The sequence below is a fragment of the Orbicella faveolata genome, unplaced genomic scaffold (assembly GCF_042242905.1).
Source record: "Orbicella faveolata isolate gen_17 unplaced genomic scaffold, um_ofav_v1 contig_46, whole genome shotgun sequence".
In the NCBI taxonomy this organism is placed as follows: Eukaryota; Metazoa; Cnidaria; class Anthozoa; order Scleractinia; family Merulinidae; genus Orbicella; species Orbicella faveolata.
This window is the reverse complement of record NW_028301576.1, coordinates 33,438,520-33,455,891: the sequence shown is the minus strand read 5'-3', so window position 1 is coordinate 33,455,891 and position 17,372 is coordinate 33,438,520. Positions and strand designations below refer to the sequence as shown.

The window sequence follows — 17,372 nt, the reverse complement described above, 5'->3', positions numbered from 1 at the left end:
GTATGGAATACTTTTTGTGCAACGCGGGTTTAAAAACTCAAAATTTTACAAAGAATGTACGAGCTCATTAGCACTTTTGCCACCCAGAAATTTTGCAACTGTTGAAAGCCAATTTCTCATCGCATATTACACCCAAAGAGCCAAAACTTTCACCAATTACTAAATTTCACAAGCTCTTGAAATGTTTGTAGTCAATTTGTATCTAGCATGATGCCTTGTATGTGCAAAGTCGTATGTTAATGAGGAAAAATGTAATCAATGACATAAGTAAAGATTCACCTACATGTAATCCAGTTTGAGCATATAGATATAGATATATATAAATGAATTTTGTTTATCTATATACATATACATATATCAAGAAGTTTCTTTTAAAGTGAGCAGTCTTCAATCAAAAGAATAGGTATCACAAACCTTTACATCAAAAATATCGATAAGATGTTCCTCATCTTCCTTGAACTCTCTGTCCCTCGTAACATATGCAATTTCTTTCCACAGTGAACACACCTGCAATTAGTATATTATTAGGGTTCAAAGTTAAAAGTCAGGCTCTGCTATTAGTCTGAAGTGAAAAAGCCTGCATTGAGTTGAGATTAACATATCATTTTTGTGCTAAGGATCTGGAAATATTATATTAAAATAATTATAAATTAAATATTACATAATTATTTAACTACTCTTTTTGTATGCTGTGATTTGCAGTATATTCGAAAATTAATCAGTGAACAGAAATTAAATGCAATAAGTCTAACCTTGATTAAAAATTCCTTTGTCAATTTGCCTGCATAGTAACTTAGTTGTTTGTTGGTGTGATCCACTTTCTTTGACTTCTTCCCCTTAACGTTTTGGCCTTTGTTTGACTGCATAGGCCTGTAGAGATGTTTGAATTGACTTTCAATATCTTGTTGTTTCTCTTTCCAGAATATCATCTGTAATTCAAGCTCCTTGCTAACTCCTGTATATATAATAGGAAAGAAATATCATGTCAAATAGGTCATATTTAAACACAGCCAACTGCAATATCCAGCATTCTATTGCACCATGTAACTGAATTCAAACAGGTGAATACATTAGTTTACATATATTACTAAAATTAATGGCCTCTGGGAATAGGAATAATGGTTCATAAAAAAGTGTGACATGTGAAAGGAAATTAATAAAAAAACGTATAACCCATTGTAATACCTGAATTTGTCAAGTTAATTTCTTCAAGTCTGGTGCCAAAGTCACGGACAAAAATCCCACTTTCCATCATTTCCTGATAGTACTACAAGACAAAAGATGAAAAAAGCTTCAGCCAAATACTAAAATTCAAGTAAAAAGTGTATAATTTAATACTCGACCAAGCCATTTAGAGATTAAAACAAGCATATCACGAGTAATAATACCTAGATATATGATTATGATTGTTGTTCTACCATTTCACGTTGATTTTGTTTGGTTAAAGAATTAATGTACACAAGGTCAAAACAGAACAAACAGGACATAATGGCACCTTTTGTCGTGTCTCACAAAATGCTATTTTGTTAAGGATGCAAAGTTTGGCTGCCTCAGGGTCTTGGAAATGGTCAGCTAGTTTTTTATTAGGCAGAGACTCTTCCACAATGTCTTCAATGGATGCCAATAGCTGCCGTTCAGTGTTTCCTGAAAACACAGTTACAAGATTGTTTTTACTTGTACTTGTAATGTTTACAAAAGAGCCCTGTTTACAGGACACCTCATTAATTTACAAATAACCTACCTTTTGCCCTAGGGAAACACTTAAAATACACTTTATTATGAGACAATGCTCCAATGACACCACCCCCTTAATGGGGCCAACAACCACACAGTGAAATTGAAATGTTTATATTCATGTCATGGAACAGCTATTTCCTTTGTAACTCGAGTACTAAAATACAATTTCATCTACAAATTGCACAAAGCAACCATGAAAGTTGACTCTCCCCTGAAAATAAGGCCATTTGTTCATACCACCAAATTTGTAGAAATATATAATTAATACAATAATAATACATAAATATTTATATAGCGCCTATCCATGCCTGCTCTAGGCGCTGTACGATTCGCCAAAATGATCTGTACTAATCTTAATAATTAAAAATGTGCATAATTATTTTGCTCTTGTTTCTTATTCTTCCAACTGTTGTTTCATTTTTGTGTGTTACCTTACAGTATCTTACCCTGTCCTATTCCATATCCTGTACAAGTATTACATCGAACTGTATGAGGCGTCACCCGCCAGTTCTGATGGACAAAACATTAACCTGTGTGTTTATTTCTTTTGTGTTACATCGAACTGTATGAGGCGTGTCATCCGCCTGTTCTGATGGACAAAATATTTTATTAGTATTGCTAATAGACCTAATAGATTAATTATTTCATGGTCATGTTACATTGAACTGTATGAGGCGTGTCACCCGCCAGTTCTGATGGACAAAATATTTTATTAGTATTGCTAATAGACCTAATAGATTAATTATTTCATGGTCATGTTACATCGAACCGTATGAGGCATGTCAACCGCCAGTTCTGATGGACAAAATATCTTATTAGTATTGCTAATAGACCTAATAGATTAATTATTTCATGGTCATGTTACATCGAACTGTATGAGGCGTGTCACCCGCCAGTTCTGATGGACAAAATATTTCATTAGTATTGCTAATAGACCTAATAGATTAATTATTTCATGGTCATGTTACATCGAACTGTGTGAGGCGTGTCACCCGCCAGTTCTGATGGACAAAATATTTCATTAGTATTGCTAATAGACCTAATAGATTAATTATTTCATGGTCATGTTACATCGAACTGTGTGAGGCGTGTCACCCGCCAGTTCTGATGGACAAAATATTTCATTAGTATTGCTAATAGACCTAATAGATTAATTATTTCATGGTCATGTTACATCGAACTGTGTGAGGCGTGTCACCCGCCAGTTCTGATGGACAAAATATTTTATTAGTATTACTAATAGACCTAATAGATTAATTATTTCATGGTCATGTTACATCGAACTGTATGAGGCGTCACCCACAAGTTCTGATGGACAAAATATTTTATTAGTATTGCTAATAGACCTAATAGACTAATTATTTCATGGTCATGTTACATTGAACTGTATGAGGCGTGTCACCCGCCAGTTCTGATGGACAAAATATTTTATTAGTATTGCTAATAGACCTAATAGATTAATTATTTCATGGTCATGTTACATCGAACCGTATGAGGCATGTCAACCGCCAGTTCTGATGGACAAAATATCTTATTAGTATTGCTAATAGACCTAATAGATTAATTATTTCATGGTCATGTTACATCGAACTGTATGAGGCGTGTCACCCGCCAGTTCTGATGGACAAAATATTTCATTAGTATTGCTAATAGACCTAATAGATTAATTATTTCATGGTCATGTTACATCGAACTGTGTGAGGCGTGTCACCCGCCAGTTCTGATGGACAAAATATTTCATTAGTATTGCTAATAGACCTAATAGATTAATTATTTCATGGTCATGTTACATCAAACTGTATGAGGCGTGTCACCCACAAGTTCTGATGGACAAAATATTTTATTAGTATTGCTAATAGACCTAATAGATTAATTATTTCGTGGTCATGTTACATTGAACTGTATGAGGCGTGTCACCCGCCAGTTCTGATGGACAAAATATTTTATTAGTTCCGTTACTTGATTAACTATTTCATATTACATCAAACTGTAGGATGCGTGTCACCCGCCAGTTGTGATGGACCAAATATTTTGTTAGTATTGCTAATTATAATGACTTTTGAGACAAATTTAGTTTTAAAACCATTTTGCCATAGTGATACAGTCTCTTTTGATTCAGTTTTTGACATTGAAAACAGTTGAAATAAAAGTGCTTGGCACAAAGGTGAAGAAACCTAGTGCTGTTTGGCAAGATTGAAATCTTTTGTAACCTAATAGACAAATTAAAATAGTAGAAATTATGATTTTAGAGTAACCTGAACAGGAGGCAAAAGACACATTATTTCGTCCAGGAGCTGTTTCTTGTCCAGGTCTCAACTTAACAGTGATCCTATCTGCCTTGAAGTTGGATGGACCGTAATCAGAAAGTTTGGCATTGCATTCTGGAAGTGAGCCAATCTGATAGGCCAGCAATCCAACACTTTTCAGCACCTGCTCAGTGTTTCGCATCTCGCAGTGCAAAGCACAAAGACTCATGGTAGAAAGATCCTCATCAAGGAGGCATGTCAAGTCATCTCGCAGCCCTTTAAAGCTTAAAAAAAGTACATTACATTATAAGGATTAATTAAATAAAGGTACTTACGGTGGTGCACTTCAGCTAAAAAAAAATGACAAGCAGAAATACCCAGGCATATAACACATTATTTCTACTGAATAAATTGTTTATTTACGACCATTTCCTAACCATATATTATATATCATTAATAACACGTTTAATTACTTCTTCATAGTTTGACTACAATAGTTGAAAATAAGAAATAAAATGAAATCAGCAGGACCGTCCGAATACATCCTGTGATTTAGTTACCACAAATTTTCTATATATATTACCCGCCAATGTTTGCCTTTGTTTGACTGAAGTGTTCCAGACAGACTTCGTGCATCCCTAAATCACAATCACATGCCTATTATAGTGGAATAAGAATAGATACAATCTATTAGAATTATTTCAAAAATTCAATAAATGAGGAGACCAGTCAAACTGAAACAGCCACTGGAGGACCAACAAAAAATATTGTGGAAAATGTTGTGTTTATACTAGCTGGACATTACACCTGCTTACAACACCATGGCTCAATTCTGCTTTTAAGTGAGCCCTACTACCCTTTAAAGTATGACCATTGAAACATTACCTGGTAAAATTATCACAGTTTCAAAAGAGCTCTACCGGCACATTCTTATATTTGGACATTTCAAAATGTACTGTACATTCAAAAAACTTACTCTCCATGCCAAGCAGAAAATGCAGAATTCTAGAGCAAGGCCTTGTCCACCAAGCTGAAAATCTTCATCATTGATCTTTGCCATCAGCAACACCAAACCTTTGTAATCAAGAGTAACTGTATACAAAGCAAATTGACGAAGTATAAGTTTAATAACTGAGCAGTTTTCAATGGAGTTTAAATACAGCAATTTGCTTTGGTTTTGCATTACTATTAATGGAGCTCCATGCAGATTGGTTACAAATACTTTAAATTTTACAGATCACTTGCTTTGCTAGCTTTGGCATCATGTTACATGAAAGTCTCTTAGACAGCTAATGCCATTCAGTATACCTCTATGTATGCATCATCTTGAGTTGCTATTTTTTTAATGTTCATAAATAGGCGACCCCAGTTATTTAATTAATTAATATTGATTAATAAATGGATTTTAAAATCATCTAGCTTTTGGATCCAGTACCTTTAAAGCGTATACGATAGTGTTTGCCATCCACTTTAATCCCTATCTTTTTAAGCTTGTCCTTCTGTTTGTTTAAATTTAAGAACAGCTTCCTGAGATCTTCCCTTGAAAATGCAAGATAGGCAAATAATCGTAGTCACATACATGTAAATGTAGATTCATACTCGTTAATAACCTGTCCACCTTACATTGTCTTAATTAAAGATAGTTACTTATTAATAAGACTTGAAACTCTCCCAAATACTATTCACCAACTGTCAGCAGCTTTATGTACACAAACATTCTAACGACCCAGATCACTCATAATAAATTATTGGTTGCACACCCTTTATTGAAATTTCAGTTTTTATTGTCTGCTTTCCACATCATTGTAACTGTAGTAAGTAACACAACAAGATTACAAGATTTGAAACAGATAAAAGTCTATCCTCACTGCCAATAAGGGTCAGGTACTAAGACCGCACAAAATACCGTCAAAATATTATTATTACATTTTTTAAAGAATTATACAAAGTGAGATAATAAAATAGCTTAAATATGGTTCTGGCCTGCAGTGGAAAAGTATAAATTACCTCTTTTCCTTACAGTTGGCTATAGCCAGGGGATAAACTGACTTTGCACTCTGAGAGGACCGATGTTTGGCATCAAGGGGAACAATCCCAACTGCAACTTGATCTTTGCCTGTAATATAATAGAGTTTTATGTAAGATGATGATCCATGCAGTCATTAACAGTTTTAGAAAGATTGACATGTTCTTTTTAATTAAAGCAAAATTATAAATGATAGCCATTCAATTACCAAAGAAAGGGCGTCCATCAACTTTAAGATTGAAAACAATATCATCAGGAAGTGAGCCGTGTAGACGCATCTCTCTGATGATCCAGACAGCAACATTTTCTAGGTTCACCTCATAACCTGGAACTTCATTGGGCAGACTTGCCACATCCATCAACATTCTTGTGACATCGAAAAGACCCTTTTGCAGTGCAGCAATGTTGTTTTTAATCAGGATGATCGGTTCATCTGATTTTTTCTACAAAAATTAATATTTTTGTCTTAGAAACCCATGCCAAAATTTAATTATGTTTAAAAATATATCTGATTTCCAACAGAAATATTAAAATATACAGTGAAAGGACAAGCTCTGGCTGTCCTCCTTAGAAAGGCGTTTACGTGTCATTTAAAATAATGCAAGTGAAATTAAACCAGGCCTGCTAACCAAATTGACTACATTGTCCTGGTGTCTCACATCATCACCCAATAGGTGTGTTCCATTAACTGTAAATTTGGTACGAGCCCATTTGCAATGTCAGGTTTTAACCAATCATATGCAAGCAAAAAAAATTCACTAACAGGAATCAAATAGTCAAAGGCAATCAATATGGGAAATGCGGAAAAGCGTTTACTACAATAATTAATCATTGAGTTTTAATAACCTTACATCATGAAAACACTTTGCTCGACCATACTTACCCCAGTCCTCCCAAGTTGAGTCAGATTTGTCAACTCTTGCCAACCACTGTCAGACAGTCGTAACTTGAGCTTGAACAGCAGGTAAATCCAGTCAGGGACCCTCATACACTCAACTCTTTTTTCCCAAACTTCTTCTGACAAAAGTTTACTGAAAGACTTTTGGACGCCCTTTTCTTTGACCATCACATCAAATACGGCCCTGACTGTCTCCTGGGCATCGCTACCATCTTTTCCTGTCATGAGACAGCATTCTCCGAGCACGGCACCCAGCGTGTCCCCGCTTTCTTCGCACACTTGGCTGATGCTTTTCATGACTGCGGTGGCAGCTTCTCTCACTTTTCTCCTTTTGCTGGGTGGGGAGAGGTCATGGTCAATTTTTAGCTGCTCGATAGATCTTTTCTTCTTCCGAGCTGGTTTGGCCAAATCGTCCGGACTTTGTGCTGTTGGCGGGCTTTCACGATTTGGCGGGCTTCTTCCTTCGGACAGTCTTGGTGTGCTTGGTGGTGTCGGAATATCAATATCTTCGTGCTTTCTGGGCTGGGAATCTAGCACTCCTTCCTGGCTTTGCATTTGGGCCAATTTTCCGCTCTCGTTCTCAAGTGAATTGCAGTGTAAGCCACGGGAATTGATCGAAGATACGACCGCTTTGAAGTAATCAGACTTCATGAAATGGCAACTCGACCAAGATTTCAATCAAAGAATTCCAAGCAAAAGGCCAAAGGCTGACGCTACATGAACTTTTTCGCTGCTTCGATGCGAGCAAAACCAGCGGAAAGATGCGACGGTTCCATCTTTGCCGCGCAAATTCCTTAGGGCTACTTGCTTGTATTCTTCGGGAAATGCTTTTGCAGACACAGTAGAACAAAAAACGGATGGTTTTCCACAACACAAATCGGAATTCAAAGCGTACCAGTTCTTCTCTGGGTCTAACTGAGGGGAAAACACTTGATGTAACAACAGTGAGCTTGCAGTCGCGTCTTTGCTCGCCATTACAAGCTGGCCATTCGCTGCAGTGTTCATGGGCCGAATATCTGTTGCGACATCGAGCTAACTTTGTATATGGTTTTGAAAAGGGCGCCATGGGCCAAAATAATTCCATATAAAGCTTAATCCAATTATTGTCCTTTGTGTTCAAGCTTGTATTTTAACTAGTGAAAGTGTTTAATCGACTTAGCCAATCCATGGTCAGCGGTCACTCGTTTCCACTGACCACAACAAACACCAGTTTCCAAGTTGTAAACGGGGAAATGCGCAATCTGTTTCAAGTAATAATTGCTTTGACAACGAATTGCGAAGTGTGCACGTGTGACAGCACGGGTTGCAGGTGGCGGACAATTACATGTTGATACGTTCATGCATGATCGTGACCAAAAATATGCGAATTGAATTTGTAATTAATGTGTTGATGTCAGAATCCTTTCTATGGACTTATTAAAAATATATTATTATAGCAAGAAATGGTAAGTAGTTCCAAATTGCACAATAATCTATTGTCACTCGCCCTCTGTCACACACATCTTCTCACGTCACGGGGGAAAACTTGGATAAAGCAGTGGTTCTGGACTTCCCAGTCTAGCCTGTTGCAGGCGCTTGGCGTACTTGGGGAAGAGCGAGAGGAAAAACTAGGGGGGAATTATGCCCCCTCAAAGGAGGCAGAGGAGAGAGAGCCTGGGGACGAGGTCAGACTCTTTGGAGCCGCAGAACACCACGATAGCTGTCATTGAAGTTATCAGCGGTTTGACATACAAACAAGGCGAAAGGGTCAATTTTGCTTTGCATTGACCCGTTCGCCTCGTTTGTATACCTTTTTGAACAAAGGAATGTTTGACCACAGGCTCAACTGCAATAAGAACTATTCAGCCCACTTATAGTAATGGAAACTCTGGTTCTGTTACATCGAGAAGTTATCGGTGGGTAATGTGAGTGTTGCACCTGTTGCTGTTGCAAGAAACCTCGGAACCTGGTTTGATACCAACCTTAGTCTAGTGACAGACATTATGAAGACATGTAAAGCTGCTTTTTATCATCTGCATAACATTAGACGTATTAGGAAGTTTCTTACGGTTGAGTCTACCAAGGTGCTAGTGCATGCCTTCATAATGGGACGCATTGATTACTGCAACAGTCTTCTCCATGGTTTACCGACCACTCATATTAATAAGCTACAATGTGTGCAAAACGCAGCTGCTAGGCTAATTTGCTCGACTCCGCATTTTAGTGGCATTACTCCTGTATTATATTCTTTACATTGGTTACCTGTCAGATTCAGAATTGTTTATAAGATTTTAATAATTACTTTTAAGGCCATACATGGCCATGCACCGGACTATATTTGTAATCTTATTCGTGTTAAAAATCCCTCCCGGTATGGTCTACGCTCTAATTGTCAAGTTTTATTAGTACCACCATCCACGAAAACGAAGAAAACACTTGGTGACAGGGCATTTACTGCTGCTGCACCATCACTTTGGAACAAATTGCCGTGTGCAATGACAGATGAGGACAATTTTAACCATTTTAAGTCCAAACTAAAGACATTTTTATTTAGAAAAGCGTTTGAATAGCTCTTGATGTTTTATATACATTTTTACTAGATCCCTTGTTTTTAATATTTTAATTTTTAGCTCGCTACCTTAGCCTAATGTACATAATTATTGTAAATAATTAGTTTTAAATTTATCACACTATTCATAGCATATCGTTTAATGTATATTACTCATATGGTTTGTTAGGCGCATTTGATCATATTCACATGTTAATTTGCGCCTTAGAAATGTTAAATATTATTATTATTATTATTGATAGGGTTGTAATGAAGTCTCCCAAGTTTTTTGGACTTGAGCACAGAACCCACGTGGCAATTTATTTGGCACAAACAATTTTCAGGCACGAAGGCCTTTGGGATATTATTTATTATTATATATTGCTTGTGCGTGAGCGGTAGACGGACAACTCTTCGTTAATCAAGCCAAAATACTTCAAAAAACGGTAAACGACACGAACTTCTTTTAAAAACACAACAACTGCTAGCCCTAAACTGTCAAAGCTACCCACGATAATGGTAAATTAAAAATGTTTCTGAGCGTGCGCGCTATTTACGCGTCAGGCCACTTCTGTAGCTGTAACTGTTTTCTGAACAGTGCTTTTACAATTCTGTGTTTAGAAAATAATAGCTATATAAGGAGTAGACTGTAATGCAAATCACAGGTGAATATCAGCAGGTCTAGTAAGTAATTGGTCCAGTTCAGCTCTATCGGAAGGAGCTTCCATTGTTGCAGATTTTACTACGACGCATACACTGTGGTAAAATCCCATGATTTTGGACATAGCCTTTAGCATTCGTCCCAAGGAGTACACATCACTGGATGTGCTGTACTGTCGGTATTTTAATACTTCCGGGGCCAAATAGCTTTTCCCGTGTTCATGCGCTCTCTTTTTGTTAGCGGAAGCCGGTGGAAAATTGACAGAAGCTTTGCTACTCTTTCCGAAATCAATGAGGATAGGAGTGCATCTATCGGAATCTGCTCTATTTTCGAGGACGACATTATTAGCCTTGATATCGTTGTGGAGGAAACCTTTTGAATGGACATGCTTTAATGCAGAGCAAATCTCAACAAAGATATCAAGGCATTCTGGAGATGTGATAATATTCGAGATCGCCGCATGATGAAGAGTGCCACTTGTGCCATTTATACCATGGAACTGTGTGACGAGACAAAGTGGCTCTTGTGTAGTGACGACACCTACAATCATAGGTAGTCTTTCATGGTCACCAAGTGCAGTAATCACCTCTGCCTCGTGCATTAAATCCCTTTTCGCCCTCAGCTTGTCCTCTGCAGTATCGTTGTAAATCATCTTCACAACTACGTCAATTCCCCTGTAACGGGCATGATAGCACTGACTGTAGCTTCCACTGCCAATACTTTCTTGATTCAGATAATTGATATGTCCAGGATTAAGTTCTTTTAGTTCTAATTTCATCTCCTTCACAACAAGCCGTTTCTTGACTTTAGGTATTGAGGGCCTTGAATGATAACAGAGTTGTTCATCGTTGTTGCGAGATACATGCCAAAAAACGTTTTGCAATCTCACGCAAATGATAAGAGAGCTGTTAATTGTTGCTGCAAAACTTTTGCGAGCATGCGGGAAATAAAAAGACAGTTACTTGGTGTTACCGCCAAATACATGCACTGTGTGTTTTGTTGCTTGTCACTTCGTTACTGGGAGTAGCAGAACGAGTCTGAGGCGATCAACAAAAACGATCAACAAAAACAGGATTATTTTTTTAAAAATAAAATGAGAGGACTTTACGCTTTGGACTGCCTTTAGACCGTCAACACATATTGCACACGGCGGGAGCCGGAAACGTACATGCATATTTAGTTAATTACCTTTCACACATTTGTAAATTAATAAAAGAATATTAGTAAAGCATCTGTAGCAACCAAGGCTTCCAACAGCGTCCAAAAAAACCCTCTATGAGGCTCCTCATGGAATACTCCTTATCTGCCCAAAGGGCAACATAGTATGCCTTAAACTGGTTAGTACTAGAATACAACTTTTTTTCAGAGTAGAACTGATGGCATTGTACATCCAGAGTCGAAGCAGACAATATAAAGATTCCAGGTAGTTGCAAGCTGCTCAGCCAAAGCCAAGGCTTCATATTTGTCAAAATCTTCCAAACATCAAAAGCCATAATAATTGATTATCTTGGTAAGGAGGCTTCTGATACTAGGAATGGTTTGAGAGTTGGCTTGTTCAAGAGACTCTATTTGCAGAGTAAGGGCTGTAATAGGATCAGGAGCCTGAGAAAATAAAGTAAAGGGGAACTAAGAAAACAAAACCACAGGACCAAATCAAGGATAAAGAAATATGAAAGACTATTTGGTGGCCATCCCTTGGAGAAACATATGTACAAGAAAAAGGAAAATGACAAGGACAAGACAACAAAAAGTCATCACCCAAGGGATGGTAGTCTGAGTGCTAGTAATTCGGCTAGAGCATTAAACACCTTTTTAGACTACCAAAGGAAACATTTTCAAGAACAATTAGGACCTAAGCCCAGTAAATATGTAAAGGATTAATAATGACAGAAAGTCTTTCTTCACAATGAGATCAGGAAAAATCTACGGTCTACCCAGCTGCCCAACCCTGATAGGCACACTGATGGGAAACAAAAAGCAAGATCTAGTGGACTTCCCAGCTCAAATAGAGTGCAACGAGGAATAAGTAATACATTGAGACCTGATTACCTTCTCTTAGAACTTTCTGCTTGTTAGGGACTTTGGTGGCCCAATGGTGTCTTTGCATATCATGGCATGGATGAATGCTTGGTTGTGAAGACGTAGCACTAACTTTGGAGAGCTTGATTGGACTGGCAAGTTGAGTAGTTTACTGAGCTCTGTGAGGTAATCCAGCAGTGTCTGTATTTTAGGTCTTACTTTGCCTATTGAAATGAGATAAAACAATTATAATAATGTGTCAGTCAATAGTGCTGTCAATAGCTACATGTAGCCTAGTTCAAGTCTATTCTTAAGAGTTCTGTTGCACATGGTTAAAATGAATCTCAGGCCAAACTGATTTCAAACTAGTTTGATTTGTTTTTCCTTTGTTTAAAGATTATGGTAGTAAGTCTGGAACAAAGGAAAATACAAATCAAACTAGTTTCAAATAATTTTGACCTGAACTTCAAGTTAAACTAAAACAGTTACATGACTCTATCTTGGAGCAAAACCTGTGCTGTAAGTTATTATTTTATGGTTAGTCAGACAATAATGTCCTGACTACGTGTACATGTACATTGTAGTCAATTGTCTGACTAGCACTCACTACTTTAAGAGTTATCGCAACAAAATAATTCTATTTCCATTGTTTCATATTGGTCCTCAACTGTTATTTGTATTATTTTGTTTTATTGCGGTGAAAGTGCTAGACACAAGCATACAAATGAAATTCTGAAATATCCTTAAACAACACTATGTAAAAAGCCTCTTTATCTTCACCATATGCTGCTAAATATTAAAAAAGATGGCCATCGCCAAATAAGAAAAAATAACTGAAAAATTGTTTATCATTATTGTGAGGTCTGCTCATCTGTGAAATGTTTTGATCTTTACCTCTTAAATTGCAAGCCACTATGACAGCTGCAAGTCGATAATCACAGCCACGTAGCTTTTCCTTTCTAGCAAATGAACACTCAGTGATGTCCTGAAATGCAAATTTTTCATCTCTTTCAAGGTGTGAAGGCAACTCAGTGAGAACGTTGGCAATGTGTTCCTTAACAGCATGAAGAGACTCTGTAGGTAAGACCTCCATAGTTTCCTGTTTGAAATAAGATTTTCAAGATTTTTATGTTTATGAATAGCCCACTTGTCATTATTTTTATGTAAAATTATATTGTATATACCTGAACTTGTAACAGGTACCATGCATTTGTAAACATTTATACATTTGTAAATACATGTTCTATGTTATGTGTACACTGTACATTGACTAGTACATGTATCATTGCTGTAAACCTCCCGACACATATATTCTCCTACCCAGAACATAGGCCAAGGAAACAATCATACTGTACTGTGTACATAATTTTTTTGGACCTATCTCTTGATATTTACAATATTGGTAATAGACAGTATGCAATGCCTACCTAAACCAAGGTCTGCTAGTGTTTTCTCTTGGTTAAAGAACATCATTGCTGGCACCCGTTGAATTCCACCAATCTCTTCTTTGAGAAATTCCTTAAGGTCCTTCTTTTGTCCATCAGTTTTGAGGCCTCGGGCTCTGCATTCACCTCTCAACTCTTCTAAGAAAATATCTTTAAATGGCTTCAAACCAGCATTCCTTTTATTTTTCCAGCAGGCCCCTGTAGAACTTTCTTTAACTGTTCTCAGAGAGTAAGGTGAGGTTTGGAAAGAGACACTGCAAGGTCTTTATACTTTCTTGCATCATCACTACAACTTGCTCATCCAGCATTTCCCCTTTCTGTTTTCCAGCCTCGAACCGTTTCTCAGGGCCATCTCCATGAAAAAAGTGCATTACATCAGTAATCTCAACTCTAGCTGATCTACTTTAGAGGAACCACATCTCCCCAGAATATAGACTTATGGTCTTTCAACTACAGACTGTACATCAATGTCTCCTTTGCCTTGTGCTTTCATTTCTTCATTGGTGTAATATAGGGCCTCATCATATACTGAATTACCTGGCAGTAGAAGGTGACCATGGTTGAGAAAGGTTGAGTTGTAATCCCAAACCACAAGGTGCCGCTTTCTTTCCACTGCTTTCAATCTCTCTTTAGACTCGATTTCACCGTTCCTGTTCTTTTACCATGCATGTCCTTATTTCTAGAAGAAGAATCTTACAGCCAGATACAGGAAATCTTTCAGTCTTGAGGGTACCTTCCTTTGTCAGCAATACCTTTTTGCCGAGAAGGAACTCTCCACTTTCAAGTTTGCTCAAACAAATGAAATGCAACATAAATTAATGAATCCAGAGTTTTGCATGTTGAAGTATCTTGTGTACTCATGTAACATTGTAATGCAATACCTGGCAAACTTTGTAAATTGACCCGAAAAATGAAAATACATTGCATGCATCGTCTACTATTCAGCACGTACAGATTTATGGATCCTGGCTAAAAAAGTAAAGAAACGTTCTTTTTAAATTCATTTATATTTAGTTTACTGCACTGTAATAACCATTAAAGTCTCCCTTATTTCTTTGTTTGCTCTTGGAACTGGTACTGACATCGCTCCACCCTGCATTCTGATTATTTTTCATCTGATTGCTGGTTTTTCTTGTCTGAATTTCTGGAATCTAGATAACTGTACTTCTTTACTTTCCAGGAACCACTTGAAAACCATATTTCCGATTTTTGTCGTTTCCCTCACACCATATTGATGGACAAGTTCTTAGCAATTGATCTGCAAAAGAAGCATACACCTTTCAACTTTTTTTTGCTAATTAAATTTCTCTCTGGTCTGTTGTTTTGAGATTTGTGTGTAATTGATTCTTGCTTCAGGGTAATGGCAGTTATTAGCACTTTATCATCAGTTATCATCAGTTTCACCTGGATCCCTTTGTTAGTAGTACTGCCCTAGTAAGTTTATTATAATTATAAGGATTAAATATCCTATTTTTATTGTAGTTTATTACTATTTTGTAATACATGTACAGGCAGGAGGGTGGCTTTACCTTTTTGCCCTTTTTACTTTGTCTCGTTATATAATGTACCTTTTACTAACCCTGTCTCCATCCCTCATTGCATCAACTTTTTTGAGGAGCCCGTCTTTGTCAAAGTCAAGATCCTCTGGCCGTAGAGAGTGCCTTTTCTTCTTACATTGACCTTCTTCCTGTCACATCCTTTTAATTGGCCCATTGTTCTGCATCTTCTGGACTTTCAAAGAAAAGTGACAACTGCTGCTCCTGTCACTGGCTGTAGGTCTGTCTGGTGGAAAGCATGGTGTCAGAGTCCTTTTCTGACCATTTCTCCTGGATGCAACTCTTGTCAACTGTGGATTTTTTCTTCTTTCCTTTTTCCTTTCAGCATGTGATTTTTTGTCTTCAAGACCCAACTCAGGAACAGTGGTTTGTGCCTTCGCAAATGTTACCCCAAATATATTTTTAAATGGTGTATTTATTTTCTCATAATCTGTGAAGAAGCTGTTTTTATAGCCTCTTTTGTGACCTTCATATTTCCATGGCACGATGGTTTAAGAATGCTGCTCTTAATGTTCTTGTGAATACCTTGTTGTGTAATAGAGTTTTCTTTATGATTCCACATGGGAAATAAAGATTGAAAAGGAAAGTAATGAACATGACAAGCCTCACAATTTGTATGAGTGTGTTGCTTCTTTTCATATTCGGTCAGCTTTCCCAGTTGTTGGGACTGAAATGTTCTGTGTATTTATCCTTGTTAGTTTTTCGCTTCCATTTTCCAAAGTGGTGTACAAGGCTGTTGGAGTATTTGATGTAAGAATGTTTGTCTACCTGATATCGCTCTTGGTGTCCTTGAAATACTGCCAGGTAGTTTCTCAAGTGGTTGTCATGGCCATACTCAACTTTGCCAGTTGGTTTTATAAAGCTGTGTTTGACTGCAACTTGAGCAGATCCACATCCAAAGAAAGAGGTCATTTATGGTGCCAAATCTAACAGTTTCTGCTCGCAGAATTATACAAAGAACATGGCTTTTTTGTCAAAAATTACCTTTAGACCAAGTCACCCCTGTTTTAAACTTTGTTATAGAAAGCCTTTAGATATATAATTGCAATCTTTGAACAAAGAGCATAACATGTACATACATCAGAGACGGATCGTTGCTTACTGATTAGCTTGATGTAATTTTACACCAAAATCTCGCGCATATCAACTGTAAATGTCAACGAAGGCTCATAATAAGCTGTAAGCAAGAAGTACAATTTTTTCTCACAAACCACAACATCAATCTACAACAAGCATTTCGTTACAATTAGGCCCTTTATTCTCACCTTTTCAGTGAACTGCTCGGCCAATATGGCAAATTCAAGATTGCAGACAACAGTCTCAAGAGGAAGGTATTTTGATAAATGGCAACACTTTAAAACTTTGATATCCTATTTTCACCTCCAAATACTTGTGTATCACAATGTCCTCCATCTCTCTGTGCTCGGCCTTTTCAGAAAATTGTTTTATTTGTCATTTAAATTCACAAGAAACAATGGTTTTATTGTTTGTTTTTATATTGCCGGGAAACTACTTCTACACAAAACACTATTTCGTCTAAGGCCAAGTACAGTTTAAAAGTTTAAGTATCCAACATTTCAAAAGTACCACTGCATTTTTCAAGGATTACAGTTAAAGTGTTGCCATTTCTTGTTTAAAATGGTCTATTTTTCAGCTCTCTTCGGCTTTCCTTAAATGTCAATCAGGTGACTAAATCGCATGATATTTTACCAGGGAAGTCGCAATTTTAATTTTGTTAAGTGGACCAAATTTCATTTGATTTTATTTAAACCTCTTTGAACAACACTAATTTATGTTTTAAAAAAATGCATTTTTCAGTCTAGGTCCATGTCTTAATTTACCCGGATGCTCAATAGCTGTTTCTCCAAGGCCAAGGCAATTCAAGACGTGTTCGTAAACAGAAGAATTGTCTTTATTTTGGTAATAAAAGCATGTCATCTTGCATACCAATGTAACAGGCATCATTTGTGTCAATTTACATGGTCTAGAATGGTAGGTTTCAGGTCAGAAAAAAAACATGGACTGCGGACTGCAGACTGCAGACTACAGACTGGGTATAAAACTCGGACTGAGGTATAAAATGCAGACTAAGCATTACGGACTGGGTATAAAACTTGGACTCGTGTATAAAAGGCAGACTTGGGACTAAATGTGGCCTACTGACTACAGTCCATGATTTACACTGGCCATTCGTAACTAATATTATGTAATACATGTGCAAATAAGAACAAACCTCCCATATGTATGTGCCTTGCGA

The 17,372-nt window shown here is 37.1% G+C and overlaps 4 protein-coding genes across 5 annotated transcripts; all 4 read right to left on the bottom strand.

Annotated features, from left to right (window-relative positions):
• Window positions 1–344: 344 nt before the first annotated feature.
• Window positions 345–2,518, bottom strand: LOC149099882 (uncharacterized). Its single transcript, XM_089276926.1, has 6 exons — window positions 2,507–2,518; window positions 2,184–2,247; window positions 1,496–1,644; window positions 1,186–1,267; window positions 753–955; window positions 345–507 (listed from the first exon to the last, which is right to left on the bottom strand). The coding sequence occupies exons 1-6, from the start codon at window positions 2,516–2,518 to the stop codon at window positions 388–390; spliced, it is 630 nt and encodes a 209-aa protein (XP_089133052.1). The 3' UTR covers window positions 345–387.
• A 581-nt stretch (window positions 2,519–3,099) lies between these two features.
• Window positions 3,100–6,415, bottom strand: LOC149099881 (uncharacterized). Of its 2 annotated transcripts, XM_089278373.1 has the most exons (7): window positions 6,218–6,415; window positions 5,991–6,099; window positions 5,419–5,522; window positions 4,960–5,075; window positions 4,567–4,640; window positions 3,993–4,267; window positions 3,100–3,354 (listed from the first exon to the last, which is right to left on the bottom strand). In XM_089278373.1, the coding sequence occupies exons 1-7, from the start codon at window positions 6,372–6,374 to the stop codon at window positions 3,302–3,304; spliced, it is 888 nt and encodes a 295-aa protein (XP_089134499.1). In that variant the 5' UTR covers window positions 6,375–6,415; the 3' UTR covers window positions 3,100–3,301. The 2 variants fall into 2 exon arrangements, with proteins under 2 accessions (XP_089134499.1, XP_089134498.1); XM_089278372.1 differs by lacking the exon at window positions 3,100–3,354 and having other exon boundaries at window positions 3,625–4,267.
• Window positions 6,416–6,856: 441 nt separating this feature from the next.
• LOC149099880 (uncharacterized) lies at window positions 6,857–7,479 on the bottom strand. Its single transcript, XM_089276924.1, has one exon. It carries the CDS (start codon window positions 7,460–7,462, stop codon window positions 6,857–6,859), a length of 606 nt encoding a protein of 201 aa, XP_089133050.1. The 5' UTR covers window positions 7,463–7,479.
• Window positions 7,480–10,093: 2,614 nt separating this feature from the next.
• Window positions 10,094–10,924, bottom strand: LOC149099879 (uncharacterized). Its single transcript, XM_089276923.1, has one exon. It carries the CDS (start codon window positions 10,871–10,873, stop codon window positions 10,094–10,096), a length of 780 nt encoding a protein of 259 aa, XP_089133049.1. The 5' UTR covers window positions 10,874–10,924.
• Between the last annotated feature and the right edge of the window lie 6,448 nt (window positions 10,925–17,372).

Coding starts and splice junctions, on each gene's coding strand:
- LOC149099880 (XM_089276924.1), bottom strand. CDS start 7,462: ATGCAAAGCCAGGAAGGAGTGCTAGATTCCCAGCCCAGAAAGCACGAA.
- LOC149099881 (XM_089278372.1), bottom strand. CDS start 6,374: ATGTTGATGGATGTGGCAAGTCTGCCCAATGAAGTTCCAGGTTATGAG. Junction 6,100..6,217: donor TGATGGACGCCCTTTCTTTG/GTAATTGAATGG, acceptor ATTATATTACAG/GCAAAGATCAAGTTGCAGTT. Junction 5,076..5,418: donor CTATCGTATACGCTTTAAAG/GTACTGGATCCA, acceptor CTTTGTATACAG/TTACTCTTGATTACAAAGGT.
- LOC149099879 (XM_089276923.1), bottom strand. CDS start 10,873: ATGAAATTAGAACTAAAAGAACTTAATCCTGGACATATCAATTATCTG.
- LOC149099882 (XM_089276926.1), bottom strand. Junction 1,268..1,495: donor TTTGTGAGACACGACAAAAG/GTGCCATTATGT, acceptor TTTGTCTTGTAG/TACTATCAGGAAATGATGGA. Junction 508..752: donor CAAAGGAATTTTTAATCAAG/GTTAGACTTATT, acceptor TACTAATTGCAG/GTGTGTTCACTGTGGAAAGA.